The sequence below is a fragment of the Neopelma chrysocephalum genome, unplaced genomic scaffold (assembly GCF_003984885.1).
Source record: "Neopelma chrysocephalum unplaced genomic scaffold, ASM398488v2 Primary Assembly neopelma1_23, whole genome shotgun sequence".
NCBI classification, from domain to species: domain Eukaryota; kingdom Metazoa; phylum Chordata; class Aves; order Passeriformes; family Pipridae; genus Neopelma; species Neopelma chrysocephalum.
The window spans coordinates 27,483,591-27,499,175 of record NW_020897691.1 but is presented as its reverse complement, the minus strand read 5'-3'; the positions used below and the strand labels follow the sequence as shown (position 1 = coordinate 27,499,175).

General features: G+C 44.9%; 1 protein-coding gene across 3 annotated transcripts in view; it reads left to right on the top strand.

Annotated features, from left to right (window-relative positions):
* Positions 1-2,318: 2,318 nt before the first annotated feature.
* RSPO3 (R-spondin 3) overlaps positions 2,319-15,585 on the top strand; it is a 63,298-nt gene continuing 50,031 nt past the window's right edge. The window contains exons 1-2 of one of the 3 annotated variants that reach the window (XM_027691634.1): positions 2,319-2,420; positions 3,367-3,512. In XM_027691634.1, the coding sequence (XP_027547435.1) occupies positions 2,362-2,420; positions 3,367-3,512 (205 nt within the window). In that variant the 5' untranslated portion in view covers positions 2,319-2,361. Of the gene's footprint in view, positions 2,421-3,014; positions 3,164-3,366; positions 3,513-15,585 lie in introns of those variants that run through there. The other 2 variants (XM_027691639.1, XM_027691625.1) reach the window with 2 other exon arrangements.

The window sequence follows — 15,585 nt, the reverse complement described above, 5'->3', positions numbered from 1 at the left end:
GTCTAGAGAAGAATGACAAAGGGTTAGCATTCAGCTGTCCTGTTCACATGGCTAGTTTTTATGACTAGAGTGCCATTTTAAGCAAGCAAAATTTCAGCTATTAATTGAATATTATTATCTTATTTTGTATATAATCTGAGCATCCCGAGGCCACCTTCCTTTTCCCACAACCTGGTAGCTATTCAGAAAACTGAAATAAACTTTTTCTAGTTGTGAAAATTTGCACAGAAAAACTGCAGGGCAGGAATTGCAATAGTGAAAACACCACACGCTATTACCCTTTGACTAAAGGATTACTCTTCTTAAAAAAAAACAAACAAAAAACAAACAAAAAAAAGAAACAAACAAAAAAACCCCAGCAAAACAATACCTCACTGATTTTACAGTCTCCTGCTGCTGGTTTCAGTGCAGTTCAGTAAAACAGACATATTTGACTTTCCAGCAACATACAGATGATCAGTCATTCTCTCCCTCCCCATCCTTTTTAATAAACCCCAAAACAGAGCAGCATATAAAACCATCCTGGGAGCTGTTTCTGATTCATTCGTTGCAGTTGCAAGGAAACACTACATCCAGCTCCCTCCACAGTATGTGCTGCTGCTGGCTCCTCAAATCCCCGGGCCTGGTGAGGGGAGGTGTTTTGTGTACTGGATCCCCCCAAAGCCGGTCATCCACAGGCCGCAGCCCATGCACAGCTGTGCAGCCCCGCTCAGCCCAGCCTGGCCGCTGGTTCTGCCTCCCCAGGGCTGATGTCAGCCTGAACTTTGCCACCGATATCTCATCCATCGGGATGAGCGACATAAACAGAGAACTGCATGCCAAAGTTTTGCTCTGGAACAAGCTCCTTCCACACATTTCAACGATAGAAATCTTCCTCTTTTATTGCAGAACGGCAATAACTGTTTATGGGTTCAGTTTGTTATTGTTGTTGGGTGGGTTTCTTCCCTCCTAATGCGGCTGGTTTGAGGGAGTAACCTAACTTTCTGGTGTTCTCTTGCCCTGCTGCTTTTTGGATCTCATCTTGAGTCAAGGCACAGCTTTTGTTCTCTCCTCAATCTATGCCTCTGCCCCTCTTCCACAGCAAGTAAAACGACCTCTTCCTCCACCCTCCCTCCCACTGCTGCTGGTCACTCATGCATACCCTGCCCTACTGCTTGGCCCTTGGTTGGCACACACCTCACAAGTCGGTTTTGCTGAGGCTCTTGGGTGACCCACGTGGTCCCTGGGACTGTCTCCTAACACATCTGTCCCATGCATCTCTGCTGTAGCAGGGACACAGGGAAGGGAAGAGGCTGGAGAGACAGCAAGCAGAGTTTTCTCAGCCGTGCTTTGTCAGGGCAAGGAGAGGGAGTGCACTCCCCGTTTGTTTAATGTTTTCCTTATGTTTCTCACAGAGCGTTTATTTTTTGACATGCTTTCTCTGCCCACTGGTGTTAATGCTGCTCGAGTGAGCTGGCTGGCTAGCTGCAGGTTGGCTCACATACATGTCCCATCCTTTCTCCACAGTCTTGTTTGTTTATGTCACTCGCCTGGCTTCCTCAGATATTTACGCACACACTAGGACACGAGAAGTCTCAATCTCCAACAAAATAAAACACCAAGACAAATACACTTTCTTCATGTCAGGGTAGCCCCTAGTTTTGTCTGCTGAATGATTTTTATTTTATGCCTCTCCGGCAATCCCACCCCATCCGGCTCAAGTATCCTGGATTAGAAAGGCTTTCCCCGGAGTCCTTTTCAAAGGGAGCCTCCCACAGACCTTTAAATCTCGCACATTTTATGGTACAGATATTTAACAGCTCTGAGAGGGGCAGCGAGGGGAAAGATTGAGGAAAACAGTTACAATTAGAGTGGCTGCTTCTCACACCACTGAGGTTCTTGATGCAGTCAGCGCCGATTTACACGGCTCACTCTCTCAGAGATAGGCTTGGATAAGATAAGGACTGAGATAAGAAGGGAAGCAAGAAAGAGCTCAGTGAAGTCGCCGTTTTTGCCTTGAATCAGCATCACCTCACCCTTTGTAGCCTTCCCCTTCACCCCAAAAATAAACCCTTGCCGGAGGAAAGAAACGCGATACCCTTCTGTCAAACAGGCGGCCTAGCCTCGCCGAGGTGCAGCTGAGCTGTGACCTCGATGCCGGGGCTCTGCCGAGGGTCCCGATGGCACCGGAGGCAGGTTACTGCGTTCACCCGCGGGCGCACGACTCCGCTCAGTCCCAGCCCGGGACCGGCCCCGTGCCTCGCCTGCCATCAGCCGGCCGTGGGGACGGCCCCCGGCCCCGGCAGGACACGGGATTCGTTCTGTCTCGTCCCGCCAGAGAAGCCACCTCGCAAAATCCCTGTCCCGTGGGGAAAGTCCACAATGGAGAAAATTCCTCACCGCCCCCCTCCCATCTCCCCATCTCCATTTCGAGCAGGGATGTAAGTAGATTCAGGGAAGAGGGGGGTGCTGCGCTGTGTCCCCCTCCGCAAGGAAGGGGCTAAGCATCCCGCCCCATCCCCCTGGCGAGTGGGGGGGCTCCTCCCCACGGAGGGGCCGGGACGCGGGGGGCAGCGGCACCTCCGCGGTGACCTCTGGAAGGCCGGAGACGGAGGAGAGTCGATTGGAGACCTCCAGGCGGGGGTTGCCAGCGAGGCTGCAGAGCTCCGCCGCCCGCGGGCCCGGCCGCTGGAGGATGCTCGGGAGCCCGTGCCCCGAGAGGGCTCGGCCGGGCACGGAGAGCCTCCCCCCGCCGTGCCGGGGCGCTGGGGCTCTGCTCCTCCCGGCCCGCCCCGCCCCGGGGCCTCTCCCCCGGGGCCTCGCTCAGGAGCAGCTCCCGCATGAAGTCCGGAGGCTCCTGGTCGGCGGGCGGGAGAGCCGGGGGGGCCCGGCCCACCTGCGCCCGGCGGCTGGCGGTGCCCGCGGCGCACAGCGCGGCTGCTCCGGAGCGGCGGCGGCGGGGCTGGGTCCTCCCTCTGCCCCCCCGCCGCTCCCGCCCTCGCACACTCCTCTCCCACCGCCATCCATCCATCCGTCCTGTCGGCACCTCGCCCGCCCGGCGCACACACGGGCGCGCACAGCCGCACGCACCCCGGCACCCGCACAACATGCTGCCGGCCACCGGTCCGGCATGGACCCCGGCGGCGGCTGCTCGGCTCCTCTCCGCGGCTGACTGCCCTCTGAGGTTTGCGGCAGGTAGCGGGGCAGACTGCTGGAAAGTGCAATAGGAAAAGCGAAGGGGAAAGGGAAAAAAAAAAAAGGAAGAAAAAAAAAAGGCAAAAGCCATCAAGCCGGCCAAGCCCAGCTTTGGATCTCAGTGCAGGTATTTCTGCTGCTGTGTTCATCCCTTGCCGCCTACCACCCCGGTTTATTATTTCTTTTTTTAAGGAAAGGAAAAAAGGACGAAAAGGAGAAGTCGAACTCTCAAAGGGTTACTATGCAATTGCGACTGATTTCTTGGTTTTTTATCACTTTGAACTTTATGGAATACATTGGCAGCCAGCACGCCTCCAGGGTACGGCGACAGGGAAGAAGTAAGTGCGAAGAGATTTATACTTTGATAACTTCTGCTTCCTCTCTTTGTGCTGTTCACCTGTCCGGGGAGTTCTGTGCCCCCGGTGCCCGGGCGAGTGCCCCGGGGAACCAAATTCCGCGCCCTCGGCGCGGTCGAGCGGATTTGCGGGCAGTTTCATTCAAATGGAGGGATGAAGGCGATTTTTGACCTCTTTCTGCTCTTCTTTCTCACCTCACCGGGATGAACAGCGCGGGCCCTGGGAAGACCTGAGTTTGGTCCTTTACATTTTAATGTCTGGTAAAGGGGAACGTTCTTTCTTGGGTTTTTTCCTCTTCCTAAAGGGAAAAGGCGATGACAGATAACTTTTTACCGGTATGCCCCAAGCGCCTTTCTCCATCCCGGTCAAGAAGCCCCCACCCCAAGAACCAGCAGTACAGATTATGACTATAGGTTAAGCCTGACGCCCGGCGATGCGGAGTGGGAGGGTGCGTTGTACCGGCGCTGTCCGGCCCTTTGGCTTCCAGCCTCCACTCGCCACTAGTCACCCATCGCCACTGTTCTGGGACTGTGGCCCCTGAATTTTTTTTTTTTTTTTTAATTTTAATCGCATGGAATGAGGTGGGTTCTTCTCTTCTAATTTAACCAGTCCCTGTCCATCGCCGCCTGGGTCAGGGGCGAAGGCAGGAGGCAGGCAGGGGATCGAAGGGCGCGGGGCAGTACCCAGGGTACTGGCAGCAACTCCCAGGGAGCTGTAGCCCCGAGGAGGCGAGGAAAGCCCCCCCGCCATCGGGGAGGGAAGAACAAGGAGGCAGGAACGAGTCGCCCCCTCGGGAAGGCGCTGTCCAGGTCGCAGGGCGCTGCCACGGGCGGGCGGGCTGTGGCTCCGGCCTGGGGCTCCGGCGCGGGCCCGGATCCGCAGTGACCCCCCCGGCAGGGCCACCGGGCAGAGCTCTGCCGGGGCGCCGCAAGGAGACGCGGGCGCAGCGGGATGCGGCATCAGGGCCTCCGAGACGTGCCCCTGACCCGGCCTCGCCACCCCGCCTGCTTCGGACCCGCCGCCGTTTCTGGGGAGGAGGCATTTTCTGCGCACCTACCGCGGAGAGGCTGCTCATGCCTGTCCGCTCTCCCTGACAGCTGCAGACACCGAGGAAATGTCATAAAACACAGCAGCCTGCATTTAATCAGCGAAAAGTAACTGAGTTACTTCCTCAGGGAGGGGAGGTACTATTATTTTAATTTTCTCTTGCTCAGCCTTCGCTCCCTTGCCCTGCTTGGCACGGCTGGCCCTTGAAAGCCTCCTTTGTGTAGTTTGCCTCCTGCAAACAAGGTTTGATTCACCTAAAGTGCCCCTAAAGCGGAGCTGAGGACGAGAGAGACCGGGGCTCCAGCCCTCCGATCCCCACGGCCGCGCAGCGAGGGAGCAGTAAGGGCTAAGTAAAATATGTCAGGGCATCCGATTTATTATCTTTGGCAAGGGGGAGCTCCGCAGCTTCCTTCACTTCCCACCCACTCCTTTAAACCCTGGCAACCGGGAGCCCGCAAGCTGCAGCTGCCCCCCACCCCCAGCCGTGGGGGTACCCCGACAGGCGCGGCGGAGAGGTTCAGCCCCGGGTCGGGGGCACGGCAGGGGTCGGGGGGCAGGATCCCCCGCAGGGCGAGGGTCGCGGAGCTGGCCCCCCTCCGCCCGTACTTGCTCCGGCACCTGGTGCGCGGCGCGCCGGGCCAGCGCCGGGCCGGCGGCGACCTCTGCTGTCCCATGCTCGGCGGGCAGCCCCGGCTGCAGGTGCTCGGCTCCCATCGGCACGGCACGGCACGGGCGATGCCCCGCTTTTGGCAGGGGAAGGCATGTCTTCCTCCTGCCCCCGGCCGCTCTCAATGCTGGGTGCGGTGCAGCCGTCTCTTCCTAGGATCGGGGCAGACGCGGTGTAACGTCCAGGCAAGCGCCGTTCCACCTCGGCCGTTCTGAGACACCCTGCAAAGAAGCGTAACTTTCGGGAAATAGAGGCGGGAGTGTTGGCCGCGGGTATTCAGCCGGTTAGTACAACGTTAAGGAGGTACCGAGTGCTTGCTCGAAGTTTTATGGTTAAAATGCAAGAGTTAAGGTAAATTCACAGCAGAGCTGAAAAATCACAGCTAGAGAGTCAGGATGGAAATCTGGCTTGTTATTTTGGCAGTGAAGACAAAAAGCCTTTCAGAACACCTCACCTGGCCATGGTGTACATCGTCCACTGACTGAGGTCTTCAAATCCAGCTGGTTGTAAAATATGCTTTGGTGTAAGTAGTGGTTACTCGGCCTGAAGCAAAAATTAGAGAGTGAATGTTTATGAAAGTTATTGTAAACGTGGTTACAGTCACTTGCACTGACCCCTTTGGCTTTAAAAATCCATAAATTGCTTTTAGTGAATAGTACAACTTGGAATAAATTACAGTGTGCAGATAAAGAAGGCACCTGTCAAATTCATCTACTACATGGAAGAGTTTCTCTGGATTTCTGTGTTTTTTGCTCAGATAGTCTCCTTTAACCAGAAATCATAAACCCATGGCTAGGGAAGTGTTTTCAAATAGCTCTTTAACCTGTGTATTTTTAAATACAGTACAAACTACTTGCCGTCAAGCAATCAACGAACCCATGTTATTTCATTTTTTTTACTATCCAAGTCCTCCATTCCATGTATTGCATTGTAGACTCACATATTTTAGCATAAAGAAATAACAAAGTCTGGACTGACTAATTCAGAATATGCTATGCCAGACTCTCTGCTGACATAAATCAAAGTTCATTCGTTAAATTCCCCCATCAGAAGGATCTGGTGCCGAAGCGTTGCTTATTTTGTACCTATTGCCAAAGTAGTCTTTACTATGAGAAATGTCTAATCTACAATCCTTTCACTCTCCATACTTCTACTGAAAATTCTAGTTGGAGAATCCTAAATCTCTATCTCATGACCTGTTGTAAAGACGTAGTTGGCTGTGCAGAGATTAAACACCCCTGAAGTCAAGAAGAGAGTACAAACAGAGGATCAGGTCCATAATTAAACATAGGACAAGATCAATAAAAGTTCAAAAGTAAACATATCATTATCAAAGAGATTTGTGGGTTTGTTCTGATAAGAGCAATTAAGTTTAATAAAGTTGCTTGTTTGAGTCCTACAAGCCAAAGTAAAATGCAGCTGAGTACAGAGTAGCATACCAATGAATAAGAAATTCTATGCATCTACCAGTGATTAAAATTTACTTCGAAAAAAAGTAGGATTAAGTCAATAATTCAAAAATATTTTGGGTGTGCCGCCACCAGCCCCCAAAACTTAGTACTGACAGTTAGGTATCTTTCTCATTGACCTTCTAATGGACGGAAATGAAGTATTATTAGCTATGGGTCTGTGAATGACCAGCAGACCATTTGTCATGACCCTGTGGGCTACCAGTGAGCCACAGACTAAATCTGGAAATCTCTAGAATAAGCAAAGTGATAGAAAATTCTATACTTCTATCACAACTCCTACCTCTGGGACTAAAACAATTTGCATGACTGTGGAAGTGCAATTTGGATGTAGAGCTCTCATGATTATTAGTAGCCCATCTGATGTTTTTCCTCCTACCTTTTGCTGTAATGGCACATTCAGGATACCTAGCCTTCCTTCCTTCTTGGCTTCCTTCCCTCCTTCCTTCCTTCCTGCCTGCCTGCCTGCCTGCCAGCCATTTCTCCTCTGTCCATTCCTCTGCCGATGCGAGACTGCAGGTCTTCCAGCATCTGCTTCTGGTCACAATCAGGAGTGGAGGGTTCCACTCTGCAAACTCTCTGACTCTCTGGCTTGGTTTGCATTCAACTACTTAAAACTCGAAGGAGATGTGTAAGAGTCCATTTGTAAAATAACTATATAAATGAAAACAAAACCAGGGAAGTACTGACAAAACACAAGCTGGTGAAATTATATCTTCAGTTTTTAATACTCTCGTGGAGGGTGCAATTCACATAAAGGTAAAATGTCAACAAGAAAAGAGGAATTACATTATTAATTAAAACAACACTGCATTTTGGAAGCAATTTTTTTAATAGTTCACCATCTATATATATTATTCATATCTACATGTATATTTAGGGTTGACACGGCACAGATGGCAATGCTGCACAGTCTATATATAAGAGAGGTGCTGTTACCAACTTTTTAAAAAAGGAATAATTTGGTGTCTCATTGCAACAGTTTAAAGTAGAAGTTAGCCAAGCAAGCAGCCATCAAGCAGACCCCTTGGGCAGGATTGAATTACTCAGTATTAGTTCTCTTTCAAAATGCGTGCATGCTGATGATAATTTTTTTCTGTGATGTCTTCATATTAGTATTCTCAGGGTAAATGCTTTGCTGGTGACCAGTGCATCTTTTTTTTTTTGCAATGAAACTGTATTTCTAATTTTTGGAAGAATCCCTATGCTAGAGTACTTGCAAAATTGTATGCTCCAAATACGTACAGCCCCTATATAAGGTAAAACAATACCCTTTACCTTTCAAAATTGTAATACATAGCCTGTTTGGGAGGTAGTTTCCTTCTTAATCATATGAAAAGCACAGCTATTTTTCTACTTTCACCTATTGAGCCAACTGAAGTCAATCAAGTTAACTCATGAGATTAATTTCTTTTGAGCTTCTCCATTAGCGTATCAAGCCTTTGTAAATCCCCATTCTGCTGTTTCTTCTTGCTGTAAATTTTTCACTGAAGATAATGAAAGTTATACCTGATAAAATCTGAGCTAGGACTCAAAAATCAGACTTACTCATTTTCTCTTGCTTATAATGTTCATTTTGCTTTCTTGGTTAATAAAGCGAGTGTGCTGGCTTGAGCATTGCACTTTATCACTAACATTAATAAGTTGTCTTTCATTTCATATTCAATCATTTATAGACAGTGACTACTCGCAACACTCCTCTGTTAAAACTACAGAGTTTCTTAAGAACCTTTTTCCTCCTACAGTGAATTGTCCCTTTTGCTTGAAATTAAATTAAAAGTTGCGAAAGCTTGGTGGAGGAGATATAAAAGCTAATAAAAAATAATATTTTTGTCTCACTTCTAATTTTGGAGTCTGAACTACTCAAAATCACTTTGCCAATTTTTTACCAAAATAATTCTGAATAAAGCAATGTTATCAGATGACAAAAGGCAGCTGAAACCATGTACGCTTTTATACAAAAGTCTGTCTGTCTGCAATTACCACAAACAATGCCACAAATAAAAATACAGAATATTTATTAATGCAAAATATGTTATGGTTCTCAAAAAAAAAAAAGAGACATGAGCTGCAACTTTTTTTATAAATAATTGAATAACTGAGTTTCTGATGACAGCAGAATGATTATAATGAGATGCTTTGTCATAATAAAATCCAGCACATTTTATTAATGAGTACTTTTTGTTGCTAGTACAGAGCACTGCTATGAGCAATGCTACTTAAAAAGAAGGAATGACTGTACTGTGGTTATACGATAGCTGACGAATAGACATTTTCACGTGTTTCAATTTTTAGACTGTGAGCTATCAACCTTGCATTTTAGAATAGTGTTATTTACTCTTGTGATCAAAACTAGTACCCACTGAAGCAAAGGAGCCACAAAACATACCTCGTTCCAACACTGCTGGCAAGAACTCAGCTATGGGGACCAGAGCTGAACCGGGAGAGCCTTTGGCTGTGGAAACAACACCAAGCTCCTGCCGGCTCCAAACAGCACCCTAGCCTTGCATTGATACTTTGGCTTTACATGACAAAGTAATTAGGGGGAAAAACATAAAGGAATGATTATAATAATACTTATAAATGAAAGTAAAACCCCTAACCACAGGTCTACACCAAATTCTGGTAGTGCTGCTGTAAACTTGATAATTTCAAGCTTCTTAATGTGTGTCAATTTTACATACTAATATGTTTTGTGTTTAAAATTAAAAGGTCCTAGATGGGATTTCAGTTTGATATTTCCTGCAGGGTAAAGAAGATTTTAGGGCACTGTAAAATAACACAGGAGTCACTTATGGATGTTGAAATAGTAACAATATGTGGTTCCTGCAGCTTCCTGTAAAGTGCGAGGGCAAACACAGCAAGGCTCAGATCCAAGAACAGGACATAGGTGCCTAAGATGTGTCTAGGACAGGATTTAAATATTAATCCCTCACCTTCAAAGTCCTGCTTAATTGCCACCTCATCCTTGACACATGGACATTTCTTGGATGCTTTATCATTTCTAACATGAGGTTTCAGTTTAATGACATTGAGCGTCCACCTGGCATGGGAGGCTTCTGAGCTCATATACCTTCATGCAGAGACTTTTAAATTTTCTCTTAAAGAAACCCTATGTATAAAAAAAAAGGCAATACATAAATTGACAAATAATAAAAATAACAATACAAACTTCCTCCATCAGGAGCACACGATATTGCCAATGATTGCTTACTGACATTGAAATATAATCTTGTGCAGCTCTGCTCTCATATCCGGCCCCCCAAGCCCTTGCCTCTTCTGTGCAAACTAAAATGGGTACGAGCAAATGACCTGAGATTACATGCAAATCCAGGTGATAAAAGTCAGTTTATTAGAGTAGATCAACACAGATAGGCTAGAGTCATACTATATAGAAGAATTCATCTACCTTAGATTTTCAATTCCTGGCCAAATATTTTAGCTGCTAAGTTTTTGGATACATTAAGGGCAGCAAGGCTGCTGCTCCCTTCTGATGTGTTTCAAAAGAAAACAGTGAAATCTCCTTTCTTTTGTTAAAGAGCATACTGGTTTGCGAGGCTGGGCAATAGTGCCAGGGCACCTGAACCCCCTGAACATCCAGGATTTGATATAGTTTCTGACCTCAACATTTCATACTAAGCTGAAAATCCCTTGTTCAGTATGCTGGTTTTCGTCAGTCTCTTTTGAAGGCGCCCATTTCTTCCCACCTACTGAAAGGCAATTGAAATGTCTTGCTCAGGGCTGCCATCTATATTTTGATGGAGGTATCAATGGAGTGCATCACAACATTCAGAACAGCATAAATCCTTCACCAAGCACCAGCTCATCCACCCCACTTCTCTCCAAATAACTCAGTAGGTGCACAGCTTCACTGGTGATAGTGTTCTGGTGGGAAGTTACAGCTTGGGTAGGGCTTGAGATCTTTTTTTCCAGCTTCTCTATAGAATGAGGCTCTGCTTCAAGGGGAAGGAAGACAAGATTCTTGCGTGAACCAGAAATGTAGGAGCAACCAGCTGGTGCAACAAGACTTCCATTGCATTTCTTGACTAACTTTTACAAGCATCCACATGAACCAGAGCTACTAAAACCTGACACTTTAATATATTTACAAACTTTATGTATGTTATCAGCACATGCAATACTCCCAACAGGATTTATTACAGGTTTCTGTAGCAACAACAACATTTTTTATCATAACAGCTCAACTGGTCAGACAGAGGAAAACAGCCAGTTTCTCCAAAGTGCACCTCCCACGCACACTTGCCCAGCATTATTGCATTGCTTATTCATGAAGATTACAAACACCAGTGTCGGCAAGTGTTTCATAACCTTGTTTCCTTTTCCTAGAATGTTCATAATTAATTTCACTTTTTTCTGTGCCACTGAATAATGAGTTGCTGGTGTTGTTTTACTTGCTGTAATGCTGACAAATGAAGAATTAGCCCTCCAAAATAGAACCAAGTGTGAGCAAAGGCTATTTATTTAACATGGGAGTCAGAAGATGTTAAGTGCATGTATTTCGCAAACACACAGAGATGGATGAAGATTCCAGAAAGTTTTAGTATAACACAGAACTAAAAATAATGAACTAAGATGAGATCTTGTACATGGCATGATGGCTGCAGGTGTCATAAAATCTAATAGACAAGATCCTGAAGGCAGGGAAGGTAAATAAATGACACAATTTTGTGTTTAAAAAAAAAAAAAAACACACAAAAAACCCAAAACACTTTCTGTTTTGCAGTCCAAAATGAAGTCACACATTTGTCTTTTCTGTTTGTTTTATGAAGAGTTGGGCAATTAAAAAGTTTCAGAGTTGACGATGTATTAATGTATTAATACATGTATTAAAAGGGAAAGGAGAATTCTGTATGAGGGTGTAGAATTTATAACTTGTTCTATGTCCTAGACAAGTATTTTTAAGACTAAGGCCCTGACTTTAAGAATGAAACATTTAAATGTGCTATTTAAGCTACTCATTAAGGGGAAGTTCAGTGGTGTGAGAATTTGTCAGTAGGATTCAGTTTCAAGCAAATGTCATGAAGTGGACATCCATGGCTGCTTAGGTCATATATTATTTCTGAAGAAAAGACCTAAGTGATTTTGAGGAACAGGTAAACATAAAAAGAAGTTCCCCTGGACAGATTGTGGACAAAATTATTTTCTTTTTCTCTGTTGACATCACTTTTTTATGCTAACAACCTACAAAATCAATATGATTTGAAAATGCTTATTCTTTTCCATGACTGGGCACCACATTCTTTCATCTGAGTAATAAACTAAGATACTAATCCTGCTTTAAAGCCCCAGTTTCTTTCAAAAGTATGTCTTAGAACAAGCAAACTGTCACATTACTGAGTTCAGTATATTTGAGGAAATAATCTAACAAATGGTGACATATATTATGGTTGTGTGGTCTCAGAGAGAGACCAATCACTCCATGAATGTGAAAATTATGGAGGAGGTTTCAAATAGGCTTTCATTTATAAGTTATCTATTGTGCCTGGATACTCTGATGAACACAAGCCTTCTCAAACTTTACAGAAATTAGAAGCACTGGCTGGGGAGTGACCAGAGTGAGAGGATCTTATTACTGTTTGCCAGGATCTGGCTGGCTACAAAGGAAACTGTGAACTGTACCCTGATTGGGGGTGCTGATGAGGATAGGCTGCTATTCACATCTTTTGGAAATCACATCATTTCCAGCTACCCAGTGAGCAGAGAAGTTCATTTCTCCTTCAGGATAAAGCACACCTAAGTCTAGATAAAATAGATTAATCAAAAGAGTAGTCTTCTCTTGTATTTCCATGCTTCCTTGATTTTGTAAGAGAGGAGGATTCTAACCATGACTACACTAAAAGACAAGCAAGAATTATGAAAGTCAATTCATAATACTTTCTGAAGCCTTGCATAATTTCTTGAAAAATAAGTCATTCATGTATGGAACTTGCTGGTTCAGCCTTCCAGCCTGGTTCCATTACTGACTGTGGTTACTGCTGGGAACACCAAAAAGAGACTGTGTTTTTCATCTGGAAGTATGCAGAGACCTTGGTGACATCTTGTTCAAAAGAGATCAGCCACAGAAATTGCAGTATTGCATATAAGAGAGCTTATTCAGAAGTAGCATCTTCCATCGCATAGTCCTTGACTCCTTTGTAAACCTTCAGCTTATGTAGTTTGTTCTCTGGAAACCCTTGACTCTACAGCTGTAGTCCTAGAGTTGGAAAAACTCCTTTACACAGTCTATACCCATGATCTGCTAAAAAGACCTTTTTGATCATCTGCATGTATAACAGTTGAAAAAGATGTCAGAAAACCACAAACCCACAAAAATGCAGGGTGGTATTAAAAATCTTAAACAATATATTGACAAAATTAATAATTTTGATGGAAAATATAATATTTTCTAAAATATAAAAATTAGAAATAAAACAATTAAAAATAAAAATACAAATGCTCATACATTGTCATCTCTCCCTTCTCCCCTACACATTAGTATCTATACCTGTATATACACATCCATATACATACACAAAAATTCACTTAGACTCAGGTAAGTATTAAAGGTTTTGATGTGTTCTTAAAGTATTTTCATTTAAAATATAGGTAAAATGGATACTGATAACCTCAGATAGAAGTTTTGTTTGAAATCACACAAAGTCCTTTAGTTCACCTGGAAACTCCATCTCTTCGCCTACTGTCCTTATAGTCTGTTCGGAAAACAAAATAATTAGTTTTGTGTGGGTTAAACCAAATCCTAAATTAAACAACAATAAAAAAATTGCATGGGAAGCCTGGTAGGTGACTCTCTTCTCTTTCTGATGAGCCTGGCATATTTCAGACTACACCAGAAAGTTACATGGACCCTTCCCTTTTTGGTTATAAAACGTTTCTGGCTTTTCATATGACCTGTGTCGCTAGGCTGGAAATTGTATTCAGCCACTGAGAAGGAAAGCGATGTTCCATAGGCTGTGCTCTGGGCAGGGAAAATCAATGGCAATAGTGAAAAAGAGTCTTTTCTTGCCTCTGTGACAATCCAGCAGCCCTGCTGCTGATGTTCCTGGGAGTTGACAATGCACATGGGTGCATTTCTGTACCTGCATCCGTGCATGTGCTGAGGAAACAGCAAGGAAAGACAGTATTCCTTTCTTTTATCAGCAAACAGAAATGTCTTGATCATAAGGCACATGCCATACCAACCCAACGTTTCCCATTGTTTTTAATGGGAAATGTTTAGGCAGGATAAATATGTCATAAAGGTTAAGGGACTGATTCTGTTTCTAGTTACAACTTGTGTCAGGAAGCAAATAATTCACAGAGCCCTGCCAGCAAAAAATTTGCATGTACTCAGAATCCAGTCTAAATGTTTATACTGTCTATTAAAAAAATATGATAGGTGGCGGATTTTTGTTCCCAATCACCAAGAAAAGGAGTAGATATGCAATCTGCAATTCTCTTTGTGAGTTGCTGCTAAAGGGCATGAGGGCATTCCAGCGTCTTTTGTCAGAGAACAGCTACAATTTGCCACCTAAAAATGTAGGAGGGATACTTTTACAGCTTTCCCCCATGCTATCTATACTTATTCACCCTGCCCCTCACTGTGTACTCATGAGCTTTTTCCTACTGTGCCATCTGCTCAGTTGCAGATGTCAAGATTCTCCCTTGCCTCTACAGGTATTGAGCACAGGAATAGACCCAAAATGTTGCATTTTCTGAAGTGTCAAGTGGTAGAGGAAGTAAGAAGCCTAGACTAGCTCTATTAGCCTGCCTGATTTAATACAGTCATGTTCCATGTCCTCTTCATGATCCATACAATGCCTGAATCCTACCCAAGCCTACTGGAAATAAGAACTAGCAGACGAATGTATTGAACCAGAGGAATTCACATGTGATCATATGCCCAACATATAGAATATATGATAATGTGCCCTTTGTCAAATTTTTTTTTTTTCATAATCTTAACAATTCCTGTTCTTTCTTAGTGTCACCCCCAAAACCCACATCCTTAGTGTTTCCCGCCCTCACTCCCTCATTTGTACCTGCAAGCAAGTTTCTTCCTCGGCATACTTTTCCCTTTTGTTGCCAAGCCACAAGTTATCAACTTACAATGCTGAGCCCAGGGTTTTGAGGAGAAATGGTGGAAAGAGAAAGAACGCCCCTGAGTTGTGGTGTGATGACTTGATGATAGCCATGGGTTTCTTGGTGAGAGAAAAGAAGCAGTGAACAGCTTATTTGATTTACAGAGACAGATTATAAAAACAAGCTATGAATCTTTGCATATACAAAAATATGTGAATCCTTAGAGCCTATGTCAGACATAAGGAAGGATGGAAAGGTTTGCATAGTGTAATAGAGTATGTAGCTCTGAGGTCTATCAAATACAAGAATATGAAGTGTGGAGTTTGTAAAAGTGTGAACTATTCTGAATGTGTCAGCTGACATCAAACATGGCTATGACTGTTTGACCAAGCACAGACACCAAATTATTCACCCAATTCATCTACTGCTCTCCCCTTCAGGGACCAGCAGAAAGAGGGCACTGTTTGCAAAAATATTGAGGGGGGAGGAAAGCCCCCTCCGTAATGTTATGCATTTCCCCACAACTTTATCAGGGAGTATCAAGATGGATGGGTGGGCAACTGGCCTCAATTTAGTACAACTTACAAAATCCTTCTCCTCAGCTGCAGAGCAATGCATTGTTGCAGACAGAATGGGCAGCAGAGTTCATCAGATGAACTGCAATGTGCAGTTCTGCTCACTGCACCCTATGAGCAGTTTCCAGCTTTTGTAATGCCTCATGGTCCTAACTTTCCCTATGCCAAGCCCTTTCTCCAACACATTTAATTCCTCAAACCTCTGCACATCTCTATTC